This window comes from Esox lucius, chromosome 20, assembly GCF_011004845.1.
Source record: "Esox lucius isolate fEsoLuc1 chromosome 20, fEsoLuc1.pri, whole genome shotgun sequence".
NCBI classification, from domain to species: domain Eukaryota; kingdom Metazoa; phylum Chordata; class Actinopteri; order Esociformes; family Esocidae; genus Esox; species Esox lucius.
Window position 1 is genome coordinate 36,760,353 of NC_047588.1, and position 27,287 is coordinate 36,787,639.

General features: G+C 46.4%; 1 protein-coding gene across 12 annotated transcripts in view; it reads right to left on the reverse strand.

The window, feature by feature from the left end:
- Positions 1-69: 69 nt before the first annotated feature.
- Positions 70-27,287, reverse strand: part of tns1b (tensin 1b) — a 142,643-nt gene continuing 115,425 nt past the window's right edge. For 4 of the 12 annotated variants that reach the window (XM_020041120.3, XM_020041123.3, XM_020041129.3 and 1 more), the window contains 18 exons: positions 25,334-26,917; positions 23,559-23,633; positions 19,658-19,854; positions 19,362-19,491; positions 15,523-15,624; positions 14,489-14,515; positions 13,324-13,501; positions 12,082-13,127; positions 10,726-10,812; positions 9,209-9,337; positions 7,906-8,001; positions 6,303-6,380; positions 6,112-6,183; positions 5,925-5,951; positions 5,233-5,401; positions 5,047-5,115; positions 4,854-4,883; positions 70-3,201 (listed from right to left, as the gene is read on the reverse strand). In XM_020041120.3, the coding sequence (XP_019896679.2) occupies positions 3,060-3,201; positions 4,854-4,883; positions 5,047-5,115; positions 5,233-5,401; positions 5,925-5,951; positions 6,112-6,183; positions 6,303-6,380; positions 7,906-8,001; positions 9,209-9,337; positions 10,726-10,812; positions 12,082-13,127; positions 13,324-13,501; positions 14,489-14,515; positions 15,523-15,624; positions 19,362-19,491; positions 19,658-19,854; positions 23,559-23,633; positions 25,334-26,917 (4,238 nt within the window). In that variant the 3' untranslated portion in view covers positions 70-3,059. The remainder of the gene's footprint in view (positions 3,202-4,853; positions 4,884-5,046; positions 5,116-5,232; positions 5,402-5,924; positions 5,952-6,111; positions 6,184-6,302; positions 6,381-7,905; positions 8,002-9,208; positions 9,338-10,725; positions 10,813-12,081; positions 13,128-13,323; positions 13,502-14,488; positions 14,516-15,522; positions 15,625-19,361; positions 19,492-19,657; positions 19,855-23,558; positions 23,634-25,333; positions 26,918-27,287) is intronic. The other 8 variants (XM_020041125.3, XM_020041122.3, XM_020041127.3 and 5 more) reach the window with 8 other exon arrangements.

Below are 27,287 nucleotides of genomic sequence, written 5' to 3' on the forward strand. Positions count from 1 at the left end.
CACACATATTTCATGTGAATGGACACAACATTTATGACAAAAGACAAACATGCAAAGAACATAAACAAGTATTTCTATTTGTTTTTTATTGTGTGATTTTTTTTTCTCATAAACAATAAAAGCCATACAATAAAGAAAACCAAAATACATAAGCTTCTGTACAGGCATAGCAACACACATTCTAAGTCCGGGCTATTTCTTCAACGTCGGCATACATTACAGAAGATTTCTTACACGCCCAAAAAAAACAATTTGGAGACTAATATATGTTTTGTGGTAGAGGTCAATTTACTCAACCAACAAGCATTTCTCACACGTTTTTCATACAGAAAATGCATAATCAATTATGGTTTTGCCTCATATTGTTTTACAGTTGTGACTGTGTCAAGACAATAAATACGGTGAATTTAAAAAGTGAGGGATTCTTATTGAGGAGGAGTTAATTGATGGTTGTTTGAATGGAGCTAAGAAGCTGTGGGAGGAGTCAGTCAACTTTTAACAGAAAAAAACTGCTGATAAAAAACACTGAGGTAAGTGGACTGAACATGCAAACTGTTGCTGTGTATTTTGACATGAAAGAATCCCATTTATAAGTGCTTTGTTTCCTTCTTCCCATATGGAAATGTAATATATGGCAATATATGTATATGCCGTATATGTCTTATATGAGCATATATGTTGCAAACATACATTTGGTTTGATCAACACATATACATACATATATGCATTTACATATATACATATACGCCAAAATATACAAGAATTGTCCGTTTTTATATATGTCAGATTGAAATATGTAATTAACATATCTGATCATGCATTTTAAAATATATGTTAAGTCTTTTAATGTGTATGGCCATATATTAGATTTCTGTATGGGTTACCTGGAATATGTTTGGCCATTGAGGTACAGCTTCTTTTGCTTATTTTTTTTGAATGAGGAAATTCACAAAATGACAATGGCAAAAAGAGAATACTTTAAAAAAAGGTTGACAAGTCTTCCTCATTCAGTGAATAATAATTAATGCTCAGCATTACCCATCTGAGGCTTTCTGGTCCACTGGAGGTCAAAAAATCACAGTTAAAACACTGCAGTAAAAAACAATTGGTAGTCAAACTTTGTTTTACTAAATGAGAGCGGCAGGCCCTACATAACAAAATCATTGCTCAGGAAAGAATTATTGAGGTGGTACTAAACCTGAAATGTTAAATCCAAGAAACAATCAAGTACGTCATACTTTGCCTCCAAACATGAAGAGAAAATACACAGTCAGTCTGAAGTAGTCAGTTCAATCATCTCACTGTTTTGCTATTACAGGGCATTCATATTTCACATGCCAACATTGAAGTGATTCACTCTGAACATTCCATTTAAGGGAGGTCTATATTGCCAAAAACAAAAAATGTTGGCATCACTTTAGTACAAATCCATGACTTTTTCAACAAATAACTTCCTAGCTGCTTTTTCTCCCCCCTACCAAAGGACGATAATAACAAACTCATAACTGCAACAAAGTAATGCAGTGAAAAACATTCAAAACAACAGTGACAAGCTTTAAAATACATACACGTTACACCACTTATATTTTGATGCAGTTCAGTCTTGCAATTTTGAAATCGTAGTACTTTTCTTTTAGACACTTTCAGAATATACAGGTATGTATACAAGTAATATGAGTTAACATAGAGAGCGACAGAGCAAAAAAATAAATATTTTTGGGAGGTTTTATATATTTATATATGTATATATTTATATGTATATAGCTTACTTGTAGGTACGATGTGAGTTTTACAAGTTCGGCAGGCTGACATATAAAGACAGCGGTCTCTCTAGAGCTACACTAACAAGGATGCATGGATAGAATACTTGTAACATTCCTAAGGAGAAGAGCGAGAGCTTGATCACGTTGCGGTAAAAAGCTCTCGTCTGCAGAAATCTCTCCGCTCTTCTACAACACCCAGAGAACTCTGACCTTCCATGGCGCTCACTCAACCACGAGAGGCGAGGACTCGCAATGTTAAAGGCAGACAGAGTAAACATGCATTTCTCCGTAGAGGGGTGCTTTGCAGTTGGTCTAAAAGTAGGGTAACAGCAGACTCCAGCCACCAGTGACATAACTGGGTTATAAAACCCCTGTGTAGGTGAATAGTTGGACTTCTATCCAAAACGAAGAGGAGGAAAATCGAACAGTGAAATTTCGTAGGAACAGTGTTTTCACCCATTACTAATTTGGTGTATCGGTTAATGGAGAAGATAGGTTTTCCTTTTTCTTTCTTTTGACATTTTTACAGAAAGCTTTTAAAAAATAAAATAAGAAATATTTCTGTCTCTAAGTCGTCCACACTACCCAGAAAGCACTCTGCGATATTTACACGGATTTAACTCGCCAGCATGCAAAAATGTCCTGGAATACGCTTTCCGAAGAAGGCAAAGATGCAACCACTAAGAATAATATACATACAGCATGAACTCTTATATAGAAAGATAAAGAAAGAAAATGAAGTGTTCATTTTTGATTAAGCAGCCTTTTTTTCCTTATTTTTAACAAAATATCATTTCAAACATACCTATAGTCACATATTCGCCCATGGCTGCTGTAAATAAAATCTTTGGTTGACCAGACCAAACGCCTGATAGCCCTCTACTTCACAACTTTACTGCTTCTCTTTTTTACTCACACAACATGCTCACTGAAATAATTTCCTCTTCCTGTTCTAGTGTTACCCTGCTAGAGAGATCACAAGAGTCTCCAAATGCCAACGTCCCACACAGCCACACCCTACAAACTGCACTTCCTCTATTCCCTAGTTTGCTCCACACAGGAGTCCTTCCAAGAACAAACACACACACACACACACACACACACACACACACAAACACACACTCATACACACATGCATACACACTTGCAGGCAAAATAAGAGTTTGAAAGGAAAGCATTAAACGAAATCAAAAGTAGGACATACATTTCCTCCGTGGTTAAAAGAAGAAAAAAAAGAAAACAGCAACAAACAAAAAAATTACACCAAAACAGCCAGTGGTCACGCCAAAGGTCAGCTCATTGTTTCTGCGAGCCGATCATCACCTTGGATACAAAGTTGACAATGGCGCTGGCGGGCTGATCCTGATCCATCTCGGCGAAGAGGTGACTGACATTGTCGGTTGTGCTGCCTTGCTTCCGAGCCACAAACCCAAAGAACCTGAAACAGGAAATGTAAATGTATGTGTCATCAAATGGGCATGGTTGTCTTCATTCCACAGGTATTTAGTATTTTGTACCACATTTTCATTGACCATTTCTGTAATTCCTTGTTCTTTCACCAGGGGGAGGACAAGCACCATGCCACTTTGATCATTTTCGGATCATTAACTGTACAGCTATAGGAAGCAATCAAAGTCAACTTCTAAGTCTAGCAACCAATTTCAGCCATATTGTTAGCATGCAATCATCTCCTTTTAAATCCCTACAATAGATCTGGAGAACTAGCTTAGACTGAATACAATGATTTTGAAGGCAGCTTTGACTGAAATGGGACCAACATCTCATAATAGTAAATTCATAGTTACTCTGATACCTTAGGTTAAACCCCTAAACCTTGACATGCTATAAATTCTAGACTTGTGTCTGCCAATGCTTTGTTGGCAAAAGGGGCAGTGTTTCATCCTTTGCCCAGTCATCTAGCCATCCATCTATTCCTTCACTCTGAATAATTGGTGGGAAGCTTTCATCCTTTCTACATTCTCCTCAAAATCATGGCTGACCTAAGGAGAAACCTTTTATTTGATTTAGGATAGAGCACAAGTAGGAATCACATAGGCCAAATGCACCGTGGTACAGGATAGTGACCGATGGTAAGGTTTTTGAGTGAATAGGGTTGAGTTTACACAGACAGCCCAATTCTGAGCCTTTTTCTACTAATTGGTCTTTTGACCAGTCACATTAGATCTTTTCACATCAGAGCTGATATGATTAGTCAAACAGAACAGTTAGTGAAATAAATATCAGTATTGGGAAGCCTGTGGAAACACAAACCAGTTTCACTCAAGACCATGGTGGATGAGTTAAACCACACATCAAGACCATGGAGGATGAGTTAAACCACATCTCATTAAGAAACAGAACAACATGTTCCTTGTTCTAACGGTTTCATTAGGACATCATACCATTAAAAACATCTTTGGACCAGTTGATGAAATTATTAAGCACTTTTACCGGATAGTTTGGTTTCCTTCTTAAGTGGTCAACTTTACTTGATGACTCTCAGTCATAGTAATGAGACCTGATGTTTTGTCTTAAGGTACATGGTCACAAGGTTTAGATGTTTAGTACTAAGGTACATGGTCACAAGGTCTAGATGTTTAGTACTAAGGTACATGGTCACAAGGTCTAGATGTTTAGGACTAAGGTACATGGTCACAAGGTCTAGATGTTTTGTACTAAGGTACATGGTCACAAGGTCTAGATGTTTAGGACTAAGGTACATGGTCACAAGGTCTAGATGTTTTGTACTAAGGTACATGGTCACAAGGTCTAGATGTTTAGTACTAAGGTACATGGTCACAAGGTCTAGATGTTTAGTATTAAGGTACATGGTCACAAGGTCTAGATGTTTTGTACTAAGGTACATGGTCACAAGGTCTAGATGTTTAGTACTAAGGTACATGGTCACAAGGTCTAGATGTTTAGTACTAAGGTACATGGTCACAAGGACTAGATGTTTAGTATTAAGGTACATGGTCACAAGGTCTAGATGTTTAGTACTAAGGTACATGGTCACAAGGTCTAGATGTTTTGTACTAAGGTACATGGTCACAAGGACTAGATGTTTAGTACTGAAGTACGTGCACTTACTTGGCTGTTCCCCCTTCAGGTTTGTTCCACCTGTTGTAAAAAAACAGACAGGAAAAAACACATTATTACCCTGCAACATTCTGTAATTTTCTTGATAATATTATAGGGTCATAAACCCCAATCCATTTAAATAATCAAGATGACTGCATTCCACAGGTGTGGGTGTATTAGTGCAAGGTGTTTGGGCACCCACTTTCTCTCCTGAGGGTCGATATCACAGAACGTGACAGTGTTGATAGGATAGTGGCGCCGGAAGAAAAGCCTGTAGGATAGAAACTCGGTTTAGTGCAGTGAACTACAGAAACTGGAGTCCTATACATTCCATGTATAGCAGTGCTGCAGTGACACTCGGCGCTGTTGATAACAATGTGTCACTCACTTCCTCTGGTTATCGGTCAGGGTGATTCCCTGGGCCGAGACCTTGAAGTGCACGATGGTGGCGGTGGGCGGCGTTGCGGCGGCTACTGTCTCCGAGATTGCCTTGGCGATGGCCTGAGGACCAGTGAGAGACTCCATGTCCACCGAGTTAATGTACAGCACATTGCATGCTGGGAAAAGAAGAACAAAGTGTTGGCCAGTGAACACAGTGCCACTTGGACGAGAAGAGGGGCCAATATTCAGCGGGAAGATCGCACGGGCTGGGGCGGATTCTCTGATTACACAGCAGATGTCGGTTTTGACTTTGCAAATCCCTGACATTCTTGATGCAGTTAAAATCATTAATATCATACATGAGGACATGATGTACTTTACATCGCTTTGGTATTAGTGGGTTTATTGCTCTGTGTTTCTGAAGACATTTTTGAAAAAGATGCCATCTGCATATTCATGCAACACATGTAATTTTCCCTGAAGTCGGTGCATGCTCCCCGGGGACAAAAATAAAAATAATTCTTAGGGCAAAAAAATTCAGTCACAGTGCGGAAAATCATCTCAGGCCGAAAGCTGGAAAGGAGCAAGGTTAATGTCAACAAGACAGAGGGGTAGACATCAGGAGTCTGGGCTACAAGGCAACAGTCGGGGACCAACACGAGAGCAAGGCGGAGTCAAATGAAAGGACACAGGGTTTACCATGGGAGTCAGCAGGGGCCCTCTGCCCTAAAGTGACACGGAGAGGACATCACCAGGGTGGGGAGAACAGTGGAACAGTTCAGAGTACATCATGACCAGCTCACAAAGTCACATGGGTAGATCACCTGAACGCTACATCCAAAAGTGCTCAACCAAACGGCCGACTGAGAGACAGGACGCACGTTACCTGCTCCTTGTTTAAGGAGTTCAGCCGCCGGATTGGTCGGCGTCGCAACGTCCGGCACATCTTCGTGGAGATCTGGAAAAAGCGGCAAAGTGCACATTCAGCAGAAATTTCACACACCTCATATGTCCCACGTATCGATCCAGGTCAACACACACAAACACACACGAACACACACACTCTCTCCGCCTCACCTCTGGTGGGGATGACCAGTTTGCAGGGCAGGGCCAGGGGAGTCATGGCGTGCTGGTACACCAGGGCGGACAGACATCCTGCAGGAGGAAACAAACAGTAGAAACAGGCGTCTGAAAGAGCGCGATCATGTCCGCTAGCGGGACAAACCTTCCTCTGAGGCAGTGATTCCCAACTCCTGTCCTCAAGTACCCCCAACAGTACACATATTCATTGTAGCCCCAGCCAAGCACAGCTGATTCAACTCATTATCAGGCTCTCACTGAGTTGAATTGGGTGTGCTTGTCCAGGGCTACAACAAAAATGTGTGCTGTTGGGGGTACTCAAGGACCGGAGTTGGGAACCACTGCTCTGAGGCAACACGTTTTCATCCAGACCTGCGGAGGTGGGGATGAGTTACACACCCTGTAACCACCATCATCCACCGGGCCCATTTCCGCCGGCCCCACGCCTCACCGCCTCACCGCTCTGCCATTCACATACCCAGCATCCCTGTTAAGACACCCTGTCCCTCCTCCCGGAGACCCACTTCACAGGTCTCGTCTAGGGGATACGGTTGCTTCACTTGGCCCGTTTTTTAGATTAATGCTGCCTGGCTTTTTGAGTCATCGATAGACGTTTTTGTACCTGAAGCCATTTTCCAGTGAGTCTAATACACACAAACAGATTCCCATCTAAATCCCATCTATCCCATCTAAAAGTGCTGTGAAATGGACAGCCATGTAACAACTAAACATTTTTAGGGCACTAACATACAGCCCTGGGCTCAAATATACAGGGAAATCATTTCGAGCAATTTAAAGCAGGCTAAATGATGAGACGAGCTAAAGCCAGACCGCGCACCTTTTCACGACATCCTACAACGTTCTTGTGACCTGATGTATTGTCCTCAGCAAACAGATGCTTAGAGGCAGAAACAATCCACCTCTGTGTCATCATACCTCAGCACCAGGAGGAAGTTCCACATTAAAACATCTACATGTTCAGGCACACACACACATGCACGCACACACACGCGCATGCACACACACGCGCATGCACACACACGCACACACACACGCACACACACACACACACACACACGCACACACACGCACACACACACAACTGCTCGCCTCACACATGGACAAACACATCTAATGTGGTCCAGGGATGAAATTAGACGGGGGAGCGTTTGAACCATACTAAACGACTTTGACTGTTCCCATACTATAATTAGGATTAGACATGATGGGAGGGGGGATGTTCTTTCAGATGCCGGGACAGGGAGAGGGACAGGGGATCGGACTCTTCACAGGAATCCAGCCAGCCACGTCCCCACAGACACATGACTACCTCATGGTATCTTAGAAGCAAGCCCTGTTTATGACGGAACCAGCGGTTATGAAATCACACTAAAAAACACTGACACTAAGATGTCGAGTCTTGGACCGTGGACTCTACTATGTCCTTCCTGTAACCACCATGGCTACAATCAATTTCTCCTTCAGAACATCAGAGGGAGGGACGAGTGTTGAGGGAGGATATCTGTGCAGAAAAATAACCCGGAGCCCCTCTTCCACGGCCCTCCTTGCTCCTGCGGTGTAACGGTTAAAGGTGACGTACCAAAGTAGGGCTCATTGGGACACCCCTTCAGCTTCACTCCCTTAGGACTCGTCTCAATCAGGAAGTGCCTCACCAGCTCGTTCGTGATGTCACCAGCTACAGGGTTCCCCAGAGGACAAACAACATTGGGAGAAACCAGACACACACACGCACACCGGTAAGCCGAGTCATAGGCATAAACTCATACAGTGTGATATATTATTATAATGTACAATACTTAAAATCAATTGTCTGGTTCAAACAGTGAATGCTGAAAGCGATGGTATATGTAAGCAATGAGGCACGGGGGGTGTGGTATATGTAAGTAATGAGGCATGAAGGGGTGTAGTATATGTAAGCAATGAGGCAAGGTGGGGTGTGGTGTATGTTAGCAATGAGGCATGAGGAGGTATGGTATATGTAAGCAATGAAGCACAAGGGGGTGTGGCATATGTAAGTAAAGAGGCACGAGAGGGTGTGGTATATGTAAGTAATGAGGCATGAGGGGGTGTAGTATACGTAAGCAATGACGCAAGAGGGGGTATGGTATATGTAAGCAATGAAGCACGAGGAGGTGTGGTATATTTAAGCAATGAGGCACAAGGAGGTGTGGTATATGTAAGCAATGAGGTACAATGGGGTGTGGTACATGGCCAATATACCACGGGAAAGAGCTGTTCTTAGCCATTCCCCGCTATGTTGTGGCTAACTACAGCGCCTAAGTAGAGACGAAAATATACATTATCTACAATGATCTTATAGTGGCCAGTAGATTGGCCCCTTCGCAGAGTAAAAAAACAAACGGTGTTCATCGAGAACAGTCCCTCCTTTGTGTGTGTGTGAGTGTGTGTGAGTGTGTGAGTGTGTGTGTGTGTGTGAGAAAGTGCATGAATCCATGTGTGTCTAGAGGATACATTCCAGTCCTAAAGCCCTTAGGAGCTAGGCCTGGTCTTCTAGCTAGGTGTTTTAGGAGGTAGCACAGTATCACCATACCTTTATGACATTATTAAGAACTTTTTCTGTGTGGCTGTGGTAGCAAAGCGCAACCAGCAGCAATGGAAACAAGGCCAAAATCTGTTTTTCACCAGAACCCGCTTAAAACAGGCTCCAGGCGTTGGACTTCACCAGCATTAAGTTGGGCTGTGTGTCTGTGAAGCCTGTGAAACCTTAAATGGCCAGCGGTGTAACCAATCATCGGCCACCTCGGCGTACACACCATTGCACTCACACAGCTTGTGGAATGATCGCTGTAGTGCGTGAGGGGCTGACGAGGGCAGAGTTCAGGGCTTGGGGGATTTTCGGAGGCCGGCCGGTAACTCCCTACCTTTCTTGGTGGGCTGCGTGGTCGGAGGAGGAGACGCCACCTTCATGGCCAGGCCGTACGCCCCTCGGAAGGAGTGGCTGTCCCGGATCACAAAGGCACCTGGCTCCTTCTCACGCAGGAGGCTGATGGCTGAGCACACAAAGGTCAGTGTGACACACAGGGTCAGAGGTCAGGGTCAACCCTAACCGTCACCCCCTGAACCTAGTTACAAGGCAATCGGATCAAACGCACCTTAGGGACTAAGAGGCACAGATACCACCTTTCTCCAAGTACCAATCCAACACTACCACTGTTATTTTGTTGCCGTGCTGTGATTGCCATTATTCTTACACATGACTGAATTGTACGTCATACAACGCTTTATAAACAACTTGCTTTTGAAGATTATGGAACGTACACCATTTTGACAACATCACATCTTATTAAAATATGTTAAAACACACTCCGATTCTGTGGCAATGTTGAATGGGAAAGTGAATAATATATTGGACAAATAAGTCACTGCAGTGAACACTAGGCATGTGACAAACTGACAATTATCCTTTATAAGCTTATGAAAGCATTTTCTATCCGTATTTGATAAAAACCATAACATGCCATGTGAACTGCCTCATTTAGCTTGTGGTTGTACAATTGTAACTTGCTCAAAGTGGCACTAGAATAATGATATGCTCATCAGGACCTTTCTGGTGAATCAATTGAAAATGAAACTTAAGGGAAAGCCTGTATAACACCAAACAGATAGACTCGCTATATAGCTGTGAATTTGAATGGATTTCAAAATAAAGGTGTGGAGGAAGGGGAGGTAAGTTGTAATTCTAAAGGTAAAAGGGGCGACAAGGCGGGCGATTGGTAGGGAACACATTGGAGAACACACTGAGAACAAGGAAAATGGAAGGAGCGGAAAGAGCTTTAGTTATCCCATATTTCACTGTAACTCCAGAAGAGAGACATGATCTGGTCTCTGTTAAAAATTACAGCGCTTCATGCATTTCCTACATGCTATTCTATGTACCACTGGACCATTACGTCCAAATATGCCATTTTAAGTAAGACAGATATACAGCACAAGCAGATGTTCCAAGGCCACTTTCGTTGATGGAGTACATACGGATGGTAAGTGTGAGTGTGCATGTGTGTGTGTGTGTGTGTCAGCGTTATCATCAGCCCATGTGCATGTGTTTAAGGCTATCTCCATCTCCAATGATCTAATCCAATAAAAGAGTGGAAGCAGAAACACATGAGGGGCCAAAAGCAGTGACCTCACAGCACAACAGAACAGGGTCATTTAGGACATCTGTGTGTGCGTGTGTGCGTGTGTGTGTGCGTGTGTGTGTGCGTGCGTGTTTCTGTGTGAGTCTCTTGCAGTAACTAAACAAAGATCATTCTCTGCCACTTCGGACCAACCATGCGGAACGGAAAGCTTAACTGTTACTAACCAGTAAACAGGTAGTAGCACTACATGAAGATCTATTTTCTTAACATTTCTATACTCCATGCGTTACTTTCAAACTCACCTTGTTCACGGGAGATATCAGGCTTGTACCAAAATTTGGATGTGTCCTGAACGAACTTCACATTCAGCCTTGTGTCCGGACTCCCATCTAGAATAAGAAAACCAAAGCCGGATCATTAGCAGGCGGTGGTTCCTGGTTGCTTTCATAATATCCACGGCAGTAATCCCACCATGTATCAAAGAGTTGTTCGACACTGTGCAAACCACGCATGTCGCATCGCGTCCAAAGTCTCAGTACTTTGTGTTGTATTTATTTCTAACCCACATTTCACCTGATTGGTCTCGTCAAAACAGTGTAGGAACCGGACAGCTGCATGGTTGCTTCCTGACCATGATCAGGGTCGGCCCTAAGCATAAGCGACATAAGGGGCTGCTTAGGGCCCCCGACTGGCCCAGGGGCCCTGGACTGCCAGTGAGCCCCGGACTGCTAGGTGAGAGGTGGGCCCCAAAACAAATTTTGCTTAGGGCCCCCAGAAGGCTAGGGCCGGCAATGGCTTTGATAATCTACAAATCAACTGGATTGTGAAACAACACAAAATTAACATACTGTGTAGAGACCAGCAAATCTAAATCAGTGTGCTGAGATTAACAAATTCATCTTCCGGTGCCAAGCCTCACAAATGTGCCAGTATCGTTATCTGCGACAATATTAGTCGTTGCTCGTTCTCAGTGCCGTCGGTAGGAACCAGAACGGGGCTTTGGAACCACTGCAGGCACAGTAATGGCCCGCGACCAAGTCTCTGGGCCGAGCGCCAGTTCTATCTCAGCCTAGCATCTTGGCTGCCTGGGAGCGCATTCATTCCCTCATCTGCTCTGCAATGTGTTTATGGAGAGTACTGTAAGTGTCTCCAACTTAGAAACCGCCTGCTCAGCTAAAGCCGCGGGACTATGACCGCATTCACTTTACCCAATTGTACTTATATGGCTGTCTTCGTCTGGTTTCACTGAAAGATTTGAACAGAATAACGGATGTGTTTACATAGCAGTTAGGTATATAGCTTGTAGATATATAGAGGCACATAGCTATTATTAACACATACATGCCACCGAATTAACACCTAGTAACAGATTTAAACATTGTCATGTAAATAAATATATATACCCTAGCTAAACTCATATATATTTTGTCTTTTGTAAGTCATAATAATAATAACAATAATAATAGTAATAATAACATACATATATGAGAACTAAGTTAACCCTATACATTTATTCCAGCGAATAAATCAGTTCATTCTTTATTACCACATAGTTTCAAAGTACACACCCTCCTTGACAACACACTGATCTCTTCTTCACGTGTGACAGCCGAAGCCAGCGCTAGTTGGCGACTGGCTTTGCGTTTAGATGGTCTTACCAGCCATGTTAAACTTGGAGAAGTCTGGTAGTGTGTGAAAGTAGCTGGCGTTGGGGGGGCTACCTCCACCCGTCACGGATGAAGACATTTTCCCGTTCAGCGTCCCGTATGACAACCCCCCGTTGGGCCTCTCCCCGCTGGACATGCGCCTCTTCTCCGGCAGCTGGGGCTGAGCCATGGGGGGCGGGCTGCCCTGCCTGAACCCCATCATCCCCCCGTCCAGGTAGCCGGCAGGAGAGAGGGGGAAGGAGGGGGTGGAGGGTGGTTGGTACCCAGAGGAGCTGCTCTGACGGGACAGCGTTCCGCCGTGCCTCTCGTCCGGGGTGGTGTAGCCGCTGCTGTGCAGCATGGGGTGCCGATCCAGACTCGGGCTGCACTGTGACATCTGGCCCATGGACGAGTGGCGGCCCAGCACCGGGCTGGACTGGACGCTGCCCTGGAGGGGCTGGCTGTGGGTGAGGGACGGCTGCCGGCTGAGCACCGGGCTGGACTGGGTCCCTTGGGACACGCGCTGGCTGTAGTGGTGGAGCCCCAACACGGGACTTCCTGCCGTTACCATCCCGGGGATCCCACACTCCATGAAGCCGTTGGCCGGGGAGGGCTGGCGCGCCGTGACATGGCCGCCCTGATCCGCGGGCTGGGGCCAGTGTTGGTGGGATGGGTTGTCGGGCTGCAGTGCGTGGAGACTTCCTGATACTGACGAGGGGAGGACGGCCACGGGGCTTACCCGAGCGGGCGCCTCCGGCTGGGCCTGGGGAGGGCTGGGGCCAGGGGAGGTGTAGCTCCCCGTGAAGCCACCGGGACCCTGGTAGGAGTGGGTGGTGGTGGGAGAGCACAGGTAGGACAGGCCGGGCGAGCTGGAGGTCTGGTAGGTGGGGTCAGGGGTACCCTGGGCTTGGAGGAAGGGGGACGGCGAACCCAGGGTTTTTAGGTAGCGGACGGGGCTGGTGACGGGCGCAGGGGTCGCGGAAGTGACCTCAGACGGCGAGCGGAGGTCAGCGTCACCGGCCGCTTGTGAGGGAATGCTGTCGGCCAACTGTTGCATTCTGGGGGTTGGTGGGAGGGCAGTTATAAAACACAGTATATAGAAATACTCTAATTACCTAAAGCCTAAATCAACATCTAAACATTCCTTACTATTTATAAAAATGCCAGATACTTCCGGAACACTGGTTCCTTACCAATGTCACGTAGTGTGCGCTTAACGTTATTTGATGTTGCTGTCATATGACTCTCACTCACCTCTCTGAACTCTCAATGGGACTGCTGCTTGACAGCGGGGTGTTGAGGGTTGGGGAGGGGTCAGGGGTCGTCTGCCAGGCCAAAGTACCTCCGGGAGGGGTAAGGGTCACGGGTGAACACGGTGGTCCCCCGCCGGCGACTGCTGACCTGGCCACTGATTCCACGTAGCTTCGCGGCTCTGCAGGGACACTGATGTTAAACAGGACTAGCCAAGTACACGTCGGCTTCACAGAGAGGCTGCACCTTGACTCTAACCGACCAAATAGATCTGCCATAAATGAGCCCTCCCATTCCATTTTAAACATTGTTTCCTTTACCTACTGTGAATAGGCGGGATTGAACATCAACGTTTACTCAGCTTTGGGTGCATGATCTCTAAAGTTTTACAGATGGGATTTCTTGGAGGTTTTACCAGTCCAGAGACCCTAGGAGGGAACACAGGTCTGTCAAGGACCCACCCTTCCCTGAACGTATAGGCTAATGTCACCTACTGAGGCTCATTAACATTATAGTCATTTAGCTCTGATCCAGGTTGGCTTACATGAGCAATTAAGCGCCTTGCTCATGTGAACAACGACTGACCTGGGTTTCGAACCTGCCACCCTGTTTATTTGCCAGTTAATTGAGCAAAAGCATGCGTCAAAGCAACAACTATAAAGACGTTACTATTCAGTTCTAAAAGGAACAGTGCACGACCTAGAATAATCATTCCATGACCTATACTGTGGCCAATCAAATGACTTCACTTTGAAGGCCAATCAGACATCACCCTGAACTGCACATAGAAGCCAGTCCTACCATGATGCAAAACATTAGGAATGAGACCAATGAGAATAAAAGAATGAAGCCCATTAAACATGAACACAACCCAATGAACACAATCCACTAGTGAGACGATAGACCCGACGGACTGGAGCTGGAGGGATGGTGACCTTTACAGCGATGAGACGTGAAGAAGTGGAGGAAGACAGTGTACAGAAACGTGAACTGTCAATAGTGAGGTAACAACTGAAATGAATGGATGAATGCTAGACGAGAGACGAGGACTGTTGAGAAATGCTGTTTATGTTCTGTGAAAATGTTTCGATTTTGCGGGGGTTGTTGACAGGAAAACTGCCTAGGGAAGTTAAAAAAACGGCTGATGATTGGGAACAAATGTTCTTACCTTCCTCACCCTCACTACTTTCAGTGTCTGAGGAACCATGATGGACAGAGTCAAGAACAGGAGAGAGAGAGAATGAGGGAGAGAAGGATGATTAGAAGAGGAGAGAAGGGGAAGAGAATACAGGTGGAGAGGGGGAGAGGACAGAAGGAGATAAGGAGAGGACAGAAGGAGAGGAGGAGAGGAGAGGACAGAAGGAGAGAAAAAGAGGAAAGAAATGCAGTACAAGAAAAGAGGACAGAAAGAGAGGAAGAGAGGACAAAGGTGAGTTTGGTCACGGGAAGCAAGAATGGAGAAGAGGGGAGCGAAGAGGATGACAAAGCATGATGCATGATAGATGATGGTAAAAAGAGAAGAAAATAACCTTTTAAATCAAAGCATTATTCAAGCATCAGTACTTGACTACATTTTGAGGTGGACTAGACGTGTGTGTGGGTGTGTGTGTCAGTGCTATTACAGTTAGTGCAGAAGGAACTACTACACATTGTGAGCCAAGTCAAACATCCCTCCAAGAGCCCAAGCACCTCATCCAGTAGAGATCATATTGCAACAGCCTCCACTAGAAGAAAACACTCCATAAAGGCTTAGAGGAGACCATGAAAAAGTGCCCTAGTTCAAAGGGCTCATTTATTAAAATTATATTTCTGAGTGCGCTATAGCATTTAGTTTGTCGGCTGTGTAAATACGGGACTCCAAAGTGTGGCTTTGAAGAAGAGGTTTAGCATGCAACCCTTCGAAGGCAGGCAATAAATCAGGGTTTCATACTGATTTCTAGGTCCCTAAATTCAATCCTAATATAATATAAGAAACCCAGCTCAGTTTACAGGCACTGGTGTTCTCACTGATGAACTGTTTCACCAGTGACTTGTAAAACCAAAAGCAAGAGTTCATACAGGGAAGTCGACTTTTTGTATTGTACATGTATGTACCACAATGCTGTGCCATAGTGGGTACACAATCCTATGCTGAATTTATGCTAACACACTCAAAGGTGCGCAAAGACAAAGAGGAAAACCAGCTAGATCCCACAAATTCACCTGTTCCGCTCTGGTTGAGGAGGATGTCGGCTGGGTTGTGGGGTTTGAGCCCCAGGGCAGACAGAGGTGTCTTCATTAGGCCGGGAGGGGAACGAGCTTGGCCTAGGAGAGAAACAGCATGACAGACTTTACTAAGATGACTCAGCGTTACCATAACTCAAAAAACATGTACAGCAAGCACCTGTGCTTTTGTACATGTGTGCACGTGTACATGTGTGTGTGGTGTGTATGTGTGTGTTTGTATCTATGCACTGTATTTGCTAGTTTGTGTCTAGAAAGCGGCTACATGTTTTCACTGTAGGTGAGTTCATATTGTGTGTTAGATTCCTAAATTCCAACAATTGGGGTGTGTGTGTGTGTGTTCCTACAACGAGCACAGGTGCTGAGCTGTTCTTGACACAACAGAGGGTAACACACGACAACACAGTGGCCTAATCTAGGACAGACACAACCTGGAGTGGGAGGGGCCATGTGTGACCCGCCTCTGAGTGCCCCGTCCCAACACAGCAGTGGGTGGGAGGGGCCACGTGTGGCCAGTCACAACACAGCACGGGGTGGGAGGGGCCACGTGTGGCCAGTCACAACACAGCACTGGGTGGGAGGGGCCACGTGTGGCCAGTCACAACACAGCACTGGGTGGGAGGGGCCACGTGTGGCCAGTCACAACACAGCACGGTGAGGGAGCAGAGGTGCGCCATGCACACAAAACAAACAACTAGGCATTGAAGGACAACACTGATGTACGACAACAACAGTAACTTACTGACATGGTACGGGTAAAAACACAAAAGGTGTACGGCTTGACAAATGAGGACACTTCAGAAAAGCTGGTGCCCACAGCAAATCCCCAAAACAATGGCAAACAGCAATCAAACAGTCCGGTGGAGAGCAGTACCTTTAGGGTGGGAACACGTTGTCATCGTGAAATATCTGTACTGTGTGCTCGAACAAGCGTCTTTGTGTGTGTGCTCATGTGTGTATGTGTGTGTGTGCGAGTTAAATTGAATATTTGTGTGTTTCTTTTATTGGAGTAGCTTTTCTCTGCTCTACATTTCTACAGACTATAGATCTGTCTTTTCTCTGCTCTATATTTCTACAGACTACAGATCCGGGAGGTTCTGTATGCATGCGAATCCCGCCGTGATGATCCGACCTCTTTGTCTGGTGTAGCCTAGAAGGACCTCTAGGCACATGTTGTACAACAAACTTGTCTGTTTTAACTGATAACAACAGCTTAAATAATTAAGCATCCATTAGTATAATTCAAATAGACGGTCTATTTAGACAGCGCAGCAGACACAGAGATACAGCCTAGAGTTCTACATCAGTGGTTACAATGCAACCAGGGTTTGCTTTTTAACGCCTTGTGCTTGTGGGGAAGACGTAATGAAAAAATCCAAAATAGCTAATGTCACTATAATATCCCAAGTCAAAACAGACAGAGAATGTTGTAGCCTAGAAGGAATAAATACATGCATGTTATAGCTCTAAAGAATAAATACAATCCCCGGAAGTTTCTGGATCTTTAGCGTGAGAGGTACATGTTCTCTAATGGTCAGAGAAAAGATGCAGCAATTTCCTTTTATGGACAATCTGGTGTGGAGCTCCAAAATGGCACCCAATTATTAAAGGTACTGCTCTCCAGCGGCATGCTGGGTTAAGCGGGGATGGGAGCTATGGTAAGCAGACGCAGAGAGCAGGGGTCACCCCGAGGGGCAGATCCTTGGACGGGACGGCCGACAACGTGAACAAGCGGGTCTGGGGACGTGCGTGGCCCTCCACTTACCAAAGAATCCCAATAAATGGCCTGTCCTGTAAGGCAGCCTAAACACTTTAACAAAGACGCAGCGGGAGCCCAGCATGAGCCAATAACAGGGATGTTGGTAGCCCCAAGCGCTGGTCTGTACTCAGCTCTCCTCGCCCTGCATCCAGACTTTACCAGTGGGTGTGAGGATAACAAACTGCAACACCAGGGTTTAACAGGTGACAGTCAACCACACCAGCATGTATAGATTAAGGGAGGGTCGAGGACCGGGGCTAAAACGACTGCCTCTGTGTATACAGCTTCCGGCCTGTGGTAGCAGCTACAACTACAGGGCCAGGCGTACCCAGGGCTCTACCAGATCTAACAACCTGTTTTGGTTAGTATTAAAGATTGTAAATCAATGTCAAAGCATACTCTTCAAATGTAGAGTATCGTACGCATGGTTCAATAGTAGCCTTCCGTTAATAAATGCATCTCGGTGGATAGACACTTCACCACAGCCTTCTTTTAACGCGGAAAGAGATTTCATTTATCACCTCGGTGGGCGTTACAAATGCGACAGTGTTTTTATGAGGCTCTTTGAGGGCCTTGCCCAGCGGGACATTAGGTAAGTGGCTGAGCTGACAACTGAAATAATATTTAAAAGAATAGTCCACTCCGCAATCAAAGTCTGTCAGACGTTTCCTGGCTTCGAGAGTGGCTGTGTGCCAAATAGGCATTAAATAAACTCATGACATTAGACAGCCGGTGGTGTCTTGCGTATAGAAGACGTGCATATTAAATGCATCAGAAGACCGGTGCAGTCCTGATCTGGGATCTGTTGGGCAGTGAATGGCTGCACATTCACATAGCCCACTGAATTACTGCGTAGTTGCTGGGAGGCAGGAAAGAAGTCAGATTATCTCTGGATGACTCAGGGTTTTCTGACACAATCGCATATGCTGTTACCCCTTAGACAGCAAGGCCTCTGCAGTTATTAGAATCTACTAAATCTGGCGCTTTCTACAAATCTGTCCAAATTGGTTTGACATTTACTTTGCAATGAAGGAAATGTTGTTAATTTGCCCTAAACCCAAATTATGGAGAATGTTCAGGAAATGGGAGAAGTCCATTCATTGTCAAGAAAAAGAAGACAATGATTATGGTCCAAGAATTTAAAATGTTTAAATCCAGTTTAGAACTGTTTTGCAATGCAATGTTATGTAATTTTGGAACATTATTTGTTAATAGACAAAACAGGTTTCAGTCGCCTATTTGTCTTATCAACTCTGATCAACAAAAGAAAACCGTACCAACGTGTGTAGAATATTTTCACTAATACTGTAAGTAGAATTTTGTCATTTCCAACCATATTTTCTAATTAGCTAATGCACACACAGAAATATCTGTTGTCCCATTGCATATGTAGGCCTACGTTTGAAAATAAAATGAATTGTCCTTATTCATGTTTAACTGAACTAATCAATTTTTCTACAGTAGGAAGGCCTCTATAATAGTTTTAGTATGAGCTATTTCAAATAACTAGCCCATAATAATATGTGCAGCAGAAGACGAGAGGTAAAATGGTACGATGCACAGGAAAATGTAATTGTCATGGCTTTGCGGTTGCATTTTGTGTAGAACAATCCTTAACAACGCTGATTTAGTGGTAGCCGAATACAACTGCATCCCTCTGGCGTGGATTTTTTATTTTATTTTAATTAAGCAATTATTTGGAGAAATAAAATTGTCGGATCAGGTCCAAGAAGGTGACGATCAAAAGCGCGAACACCACCAATCTGAAGAGCCATGTCCCAATCACCAGGTATATAATTACAGTATTATTAGCCTTACATTATAATAGTGGCATGAAATCAACAATATACACAATAAAATAATGAATCACCATTATTTGTGTGACAATGAATGATCAACTAAAATGCCATAATTGTGACAACCCAATTCTTAAACTTTTTACATGCTATAACATACACTTGGTTAAGTAGTACCAGAATAACTCATTTTCAGCTATTCTCTACGGTATAAACAGCCCTGAACGACACAGCGCCCTCAGCCAGCCAGAGGGGGGACTTACACAAGTTGAAGTAAGGGGTTTGTGGCGACATGGGGAAGGCAGGGGTTTGGGGAAACACCTCACCACCAACAGTGGGCGTGGGGGCCCCGTCCATCTCCTCAAAGGCCTCTCTGTAGCTGTGCATGTGTCTCTGTAGGGAGGGATGACGGGAAATGGATACACACACGCACGCGTCCATATTACTCTTCACCATGGTCAATTGATTCAAACAGTGTGCCGCTGACAGTTAAAACAGAAAGGATAGGCATTAACACAGGAGGGGGTAGGGTTCGGGTCTAGCGGTTGAAGCATTCTACCTCTTTGGGCCGCCCCCCGGGATTCATAGCAATGGTGTTGACGAACTCTGGAGACACGCAGCGAATGGGGGAGCGGACCGGGGCTTCGTAGGAGGAGCTTTCATCGTGGCCGTTGGGGCGCTGTCCCTCGCTGATGGTGCGCTGGCGGTGCGGAGGCGCCGATGTGTCATCCAGCGACGATCCACGTGACTGGACACCTGCCGGGATCATCCATGGGTTACATGAGATCGGAAAACAAAAAGGCACCACTAAACACAAACATCAGCATCGTGCTCACTTCAAAGCCCAGCCCGTAATCAACAGGATCAGCGTAATACTTCTAAAGCAGGTTGCACACAACCAGGCTGAAAGGTGCACGCAACTCACAAGAAATGTCCCACCTTGCAAAACGATTGTTGGTTTTGAAGACAAAATGAGAGAGACAACCATTGTTGCCATGCCGAAACAGAAGGCAGCCGAAACGACCGTCTGAACCCCATTTTGATTGGTATTGGGGTTAGTGGAGATGCTAGACACAAGCTGAGGTCACTTTTAGACAAGGAGATTAAGTACATTTGGAAGGAGTTGGGCAATTCTGAAGGGGTTTGGCAATTTAGAAGGGACTAGGCAATTTGGAAGGAGCTTGGCAATTTGGAAAGAACTTGGCAATTTGGAAGGGGCTTGGCAATTTGGAAAGATTTAGGCATTTTGACAGAGATTGACAATTTCAATTGGGTGATCATGTGACTGAAGTACACCTTGAACTTTTAACATGCTACTTAACATTGAACAGTTTCTCACTACAAACAGACGCTGTTTATACAAGCCGTGTTTTGAGTGGGGAACAGTGGGGATCAATGTTCTCATTGAAAACCACAGGATTATCAGAAATGTGCCGGTACATTTCTAATTCTTGTTATCTGGGTAATGCTCTGTGGAGGTAGCTAAAGTTTTGGATGAACCTCAAAGGGTCCCTTCAGTAAGCTGATTTCAGTGAGCCGTTTTGGAGGGAAACAAAGAGAAAGAGCTGCCAGACTAAAACAAACAGGATTTGTGTAAGAGCCTTATCTTAATGTGTTAGTTACTGCATGGTAGGGTGGGGGGTATTGGACCTGGCTTTGCTGAAAACAGGTATTGACCTATGGGATAGCAACAGTCAGCATTGTGGGGCAGATCTGTGCAGTTTTGTAAAGAAAACAGAAAGAATCTGAATAGGCACGATATTTGGAGGGAATGTTTTTGGAGGGCCCGTCTAGAGGAATTCATTGGTGGTCCGAAAAATTGGGTTAATGTAAGCATCTTACAGTACAGACTGTTTGGTATCAAAGCCAACTTTTCCTAAAAAAAAAATATATATATTTGTTTTCCCTGGGATCTTCAAGTTTGGGGTAAAAAATATTGTTGTTGTGGGTAACTGAAACTGTATTTTGATTCACCCAGGTTTTATACAATGTACTCTGGAGCCACAGCACCGTCTGTGAAACTGTCTGAATCATAGATTCTCTCTGGTCTCAAGTTCTAACGCAGATTCCCAAAGACGGAAAAGCATGCAAACACACCCTAGTGCGAGGGCCCACTGTTATGGAAACCGTGAAAAATATTTACGAGGCCCAGCTCGGCCTCTTTTGGCCGGATAAACCAGGCTGTGGAGACACTGGGGAAGGCTAGCGGTAGCATTAGCATGCAGCTGTGGGACACCAATAGGATAGTGGTTACTATGACTTCACTCCCATAAGAGTCAGCAATGCATTATGGGCCTGGGTTCTCCAAATCATATCATCGATTGTGAGGCAACATATCCGTATTACCCCAGGGTTTGGCAGGAGGAAGTGGTATTCAACCTTCGAAGAGGCCTACCGACTTCCTGTCTCTGTAGTGTTCAACACATGGCGCATCACCAAAGGTCTAGAGCCATTCGTTTATTGGAAAGTAATGAGCTGCGTAGCAAAGATCTAAACGTGTTGGCCCGACAGCACCGAAACCTGCACACATGCCATGCCCATGTTTTTTGCATTCTTGATTTGCCTCCAATGCCTCATATAAATTCGATCGACGGAATGGAGAGGTGGGTTGTCCGATAAATCGTAAGCGCTCGTGCGTGAATAGCGTTTAGCCCGTAGTGCCCCGCACCCTCCCGGCCATGGGAACACGCAAAACAGATGGACCCAGGATGCAGTGCTCTACAGCGTAGGCTGTCAAACACTGTGCCGTTACCCTGCCGACGGTTAATAGCTTCCAGCTGTTGCAGCAGAGATTCCCAGGACTGACATATTTTCGGAATTGTCTTGTTCCCCCCTTGTTCCTCAAATACATAAACACAGATATTATGTTAAATAAAATGGATTCAAAACATAGGAAATAGGATAATTTATCCTATTTTATGAGGACCGGGTTGTCGCTCTCTCCGTCTCCCTCCATCACTCATTGACAAGGTTCCTGTGAGGGACTATTTTATTGCAAGGACGGGTTATCTGGGGTAAAATTCTGGGAAAAAGTATTGAATAGATTGGAAACAGATCTATGTCTGAATATTAATACCCAAATCCAATTAACTGTTCCTCCGGAAGGCCAGGTACGACCCGGTTCTAAAACTGTCTCCCCACTCCAGGCATTCTCCACCTACAACGGCTGAGCTGTAAGAAGTGAAGCCATGTGAATAGAAAGGATGTCACTGTGGTAATTTATTAAAGGGCATGTATTTCAAGAACTAATCTGCCCTTGGGTAGTAGTGTTCACTACTGTAGCGCATCAGTCAGTGCCCTGAACAACCAATACAGTCGGCATCCTAGTATATTGCTCCCAACTGACAGATAAGGCCTTGCACAATGTTTCAAGGAGGCAGTCTGAAGAGGTCTTTCCCCTGGAGCTAGTGCCCTTGGTCAGCAGTGGAAATGGTATAAACAGAAGGGGGAAATGAGCAGTCTTGAAAGAGGCCAGTGTCTCCTGGCCTTGGGTATTGTTCCTGTCTTTGGCAAACAGTATCTTGTGACATGCACTGTGCTGCGAGCCCACACAGAGACGCCTTTGTGCATTCTCATCTCGTTTTAGAGAACAGCTTAAACATTACCCAAGTGCTTTATTCCAGGGGTGGGGGGGGGTAATTCCTTAACTTCGACAAATAAATATCATACATTCAGTAAACAGACATGAAACCTGGTATAACGGAGGAGAGAAGGACATTAGAGGACATTGTCAGTTAGACCACATAGCAAGAGAGCGAGAGAAAGACAGAGAAAGAGACAGAGAAAGAGACAGATGGGAACAAAAGAATAAAACAAAAACTACCACTAAATGCGCAAACAGCAAACTAGCAGGCAGGCCTCTCGAAAGATGGTCAGAACAGTTAGTTCGGAAGAGGAGTCGGAGGCAGAGAGAACGGGGAAGAGGAGTCGGGGGCAGGGAGAACGGGGAATGGGAGTCGGGCAGGGAGAACAGGGAAGAGGAGTCGGGTAGGGAGAACAGGGAAGAGGAGTCGGGCAGGGAGAACAGGGAAGAGGAGTTGGGGGCAGGGAGAACAGGGAAGAGGAGTCGGGCAGGGAGAACAGGGAAGAGGAGTCGGGCAGGGAGAACAGGGAAGAGGAGTCGGGCAGGGAGAACAGGAAAGAGGAGTCGGGTAGGGAGAACAGGGAAGAGGAGTTTGGGGCAGGGAGAACAGGGAAGAGGAGTCGGGTATGCAGAAGAGTGAAGAGGAGTGGGGGCAGGGAGAACAGGGAAGAGGAGTCGGGTAGGGAGAACAGGGAAGAGGAGTCGGGGTAAGGGAGAACAGGGAAAAGGAGTCGGGGGCAGGGAGAACAGGGAAGAGGAGTCAGGGCAGGGAGAACTTGGAAGAGGAGTCGGGGTTAGGGAGAACAGGCAAGAGGAGTTGGGTAGGGAAAACAGGGAAGAGGAGTTGGGTAGGGAGAACAGGGAAGAGGGGACGAACCAGAGAGGGAGAAGGAGCGACAGCGGTGCTCAGTCTGAGGTGATGTGAGACGGTCCCGCATTCGGGCTGAGTACTCTGAACGGACCAGGGTGCATGATGGGAGTCCACAGGAGAATGAGGAAGAGGATGAGGAAGATAATTAAGAGCAGACAACGAGGGAGAGGTAGAGTGAGGAAGAGACAGTCAACAAAAAGGAAACATAATGAGTGGTTTTTAATTAAATAATGATCACCGATTATTATTTATTAAAAAAAAATGCCTGAAGTGATTGGCGAATTAAAGTACATTTTTGGAAGTTGAACACAGGCTTCAGAGAACCATTCGCATGAGGTCAGAGCGGGCTTGTATCCCTGGATAAACAGTGCGATAAGGGAAGTACTACCAGTCACTTTGGGTTATCCAGGCAGGAAAGCAAAGTGATTGTGTTATCACACAGGAACGAGCATTCTTCCTGCTTGTTTTACTGTACAAATATTTTGCTTGCATTTAACTAAAGCTTGATTTAATACTGTAGGCTTTTAAAACCTCTGAGCATTATTTCTGTCCGACCATAAAAACGGGCCAAGGATGTCTGTTCTCCTCAATGACTGGTTGGGTGACTCTTGTTGACTGATACTTCAGAGCCATCTCATCACAGCCTAGACATGTGCCTCACCACTCAGTGTCGGTTTAATGACAGCTTTCCCAACTGCTGTCCTGTGTTAAGGAAAGAGTGTGTTTGGTTAAGCCAGGGAACTTCCTCCGTTGGCCAGAGCTCGTCCAGTGAGCGCGTGTGTTGAATGATGCGCTCATCGCTATTGCCTAATGTCATGAGAGAAGATTAGCTGGAATGAGGCAACCTAGAAGGTTGTCATTTGGCCCGCTTGTTGCCAAGCACATACGACAGGGTTGTAAGCACTTTCAGACTACTTGGTTCGAACAAAGGTACTGAGTGCTCTGCAGGAAAATAATCATGCAGCAACAAGAAATACTTATTATCATGAGGCTGATTCATACGTTTTTGAGGAAAGATCCCCCGCAACTGTGCGATAAAATGCGAATTATCCACCTGCAGACATGCAGAAGAAATCTGATAAAGTGTTTTCCCAGTCTCAAGGACAGTGTGGCCTGGCTGGCACAAATTCTCACATTTGTTTGAATGAAAGTCCTTTGAGGTTTTATACAGCAGGATGTCCCCGTTGCATCGAGACTCTGCTCTCTTAGCACCATCTTCGTGACAAACGCAGCCATTTGATCAATTAGCCAGATGTACTTGTAGATGTGTCCACCATCTTGGATGCAGGAATTCTGGGAAGCCTCAGAGCTCAACGCAGGCCGTTACCAGGGACCTTCCAGCTACAGAGCTGAGCGCACAATGGCTTCATTGTGACCTCACACGGCTCATATCAACGCCAACGCGGCTCATCAAAAGGGCAGAGCTCTGAGCCAGGAAAAGTCAAGCTGGCCTCATAATGGATATTCCATTATTCACTTACTCTGGAGGTTTTGCAGTTACATGCCGTACTCAGGGATGTTTTCTGTTGTGCACTGTGCTATTCATAATTGCTCTGAATAAAATATTTACAATATGCTGTATACATGCATACACATTTTTCAGAAAGAATGTGAAATAATATCTTCTCTTTTTTTAAGAGTAAATGACCCTGTGGTCTCAGTGTGCATTACTTAGATTTCCATGAAATCCTTTGGTGTGTGACATTCAAGTATCTCCTCTAATTGTATAGAAGCCAAATCCCGCCTACATGCTGATGACAACACGAGACGTGAAGTGTTACCTGCCACACGCTGTGCCACCAGGCCCTCCACGTTGAACACGTCATCGGACTCAAAATCCCTCGGCTGGGATGACGAGGACTTGTTACTGGGGCTCAGACGGGTCTCTTGGGGCTGTGGGGAAGGGGACCCCGTACTGGAGGGGTACGTGTTTACGGGCTTCAGCTGGAACTGGTCCTCCGCGGTGGACGGCTTGGCGGGAGGGTCGCCGGGGAAGCCATCCGGACCCGGCTGGTAGATGGCCGCGGGTCTCTGGGCGGACGAAGGCTCTGGTTGCGTGACCGGCTGGGTGGGGAAGGGCCTTGGCACGCCCTGGACTAGGCTGGGCGCAGGGCCCCCCGAGACGACCGCGTCGGCCTGGTAGACAGGCTTGGCCTGGTTCTGGGAGAAGGACGGCTGTGTGGTCACCACCCCCGCGTTGTCTCCTGGGTGAGCGCTCAGGGACGTCGGCACCTGGTTCAGGTCTAGCATCAGCAGATTGAGGGCCTCGATGGACTGCTCTATCTCCTGCTGCGAGGCGGTCCGCTGGTGGGGGAACTGGGGCAGACTGTCGCGGCTCCGCTGTGGCACGGAGGCCGGAGGAGGGCCAAAGCTGATGCCTTCCGTCACCGGCTCCTCCGGGACGCCGTACTGCTGCCACACGTTGAGGCCGCGCTGGACGGCGTCACGGCTACTGGTGGTGCGCGCCGGCGCTCGGGGGAGCGGTTTCTGGTCCGCACCGAAAGACTGTGAGCGATACAGGTTCCCATTCGGGCTGACGGTGTAGTCGTCGGCCGGTGGGGCGGGCCCACCTGTCCAATCCTGAGCTGAGGAGAGGCTGCGCACCAGTGTGACAGGAACCTGAGGGGCCATGCCCTGGGAGCCGGGGGCAACGTTCTCTGGGGGACGGTTCGGGGCGCTCCTTTCCAGATAAGGCGGCTCATCCCGACCGTTGATGACCGTCTCGGCCTGGTAGTAGAGGTCGGCCGGCGTGGCCCGCCCCTCCAGCGAGGACAGAGTGCCCAGGCTGTCTATGCTGTATCCCTCCTGGCTGGTGGGCAGCTCCACGTCGTCATCCAGGATGTCCGTCTCCCTGTCCATGCTGTCGTTGTGGCCGTTGACGTGAACCTGGGCGGGCACCAGGTGAAGCATTCCCCCTCCTCCCGGTCCCACACCGGGCCCCACTCCCGACGGCGGGGGGAGGTAGCCCTGGCCACGCGTAGGTCCCTCCAGACCGCTCAGCAGCTGCTCCAGCTGCTGCTTCTCCTGGGGGCTGATGGGCCGGATGGCCGGAGCCAAGCAGGGGGCGGTGGTCTCTTCCTGGGCCACCGGCGGCTGACTCACTGGGGCGGCTCTGTGGGTGGCAGGGGCGGCCGCGGCCAGGGCTGGCTCATCGGTGCGGTCGGTCTTGATGGAGGCAGTGGAATTGCCGGAGTCGCTGCTCACCGACAGGGCGTGGTCAACGACGGGAAGGGTGTGGTCGACTGCAGGCAGGATGTGTTCTGTGGCTGAGGGGGAGAGGCCGTTGGCAGTGACCTCAATGGACTCCTTCTTGCGGATTTTAGCATAGAGGCTGCCGTCGAGGGGTCCTTGGGTGTGTATACCGTCTGAGGATGGAAAGAGACAGAGAGGCTGGTTACAAAGAGGTAGCATATACAGTATATTAAGTACAAAGGAATTCACTTAATACGAATCAAGAAGATCCAGTATGATAAATGATCCTCATTAAATGTACATAAAAAAGATTAAAAACTGTATGCTGATTGGTAGAAAGTTATAATCTATAGCTGTATATATTGATATATATTATATATATAAAAAACACATTTCAACAAATATTTGACATCTATTTTAACTGTTCTACGTTGGTAACTGGTACTTCTTAGGCACTCCATGTTGTATTGTGCCTAAGAAGAGCCTTTGGCTGCTGTACGTTGGTCATAGACCACACCCTGTGCACTTTATTGCTGAAGTACG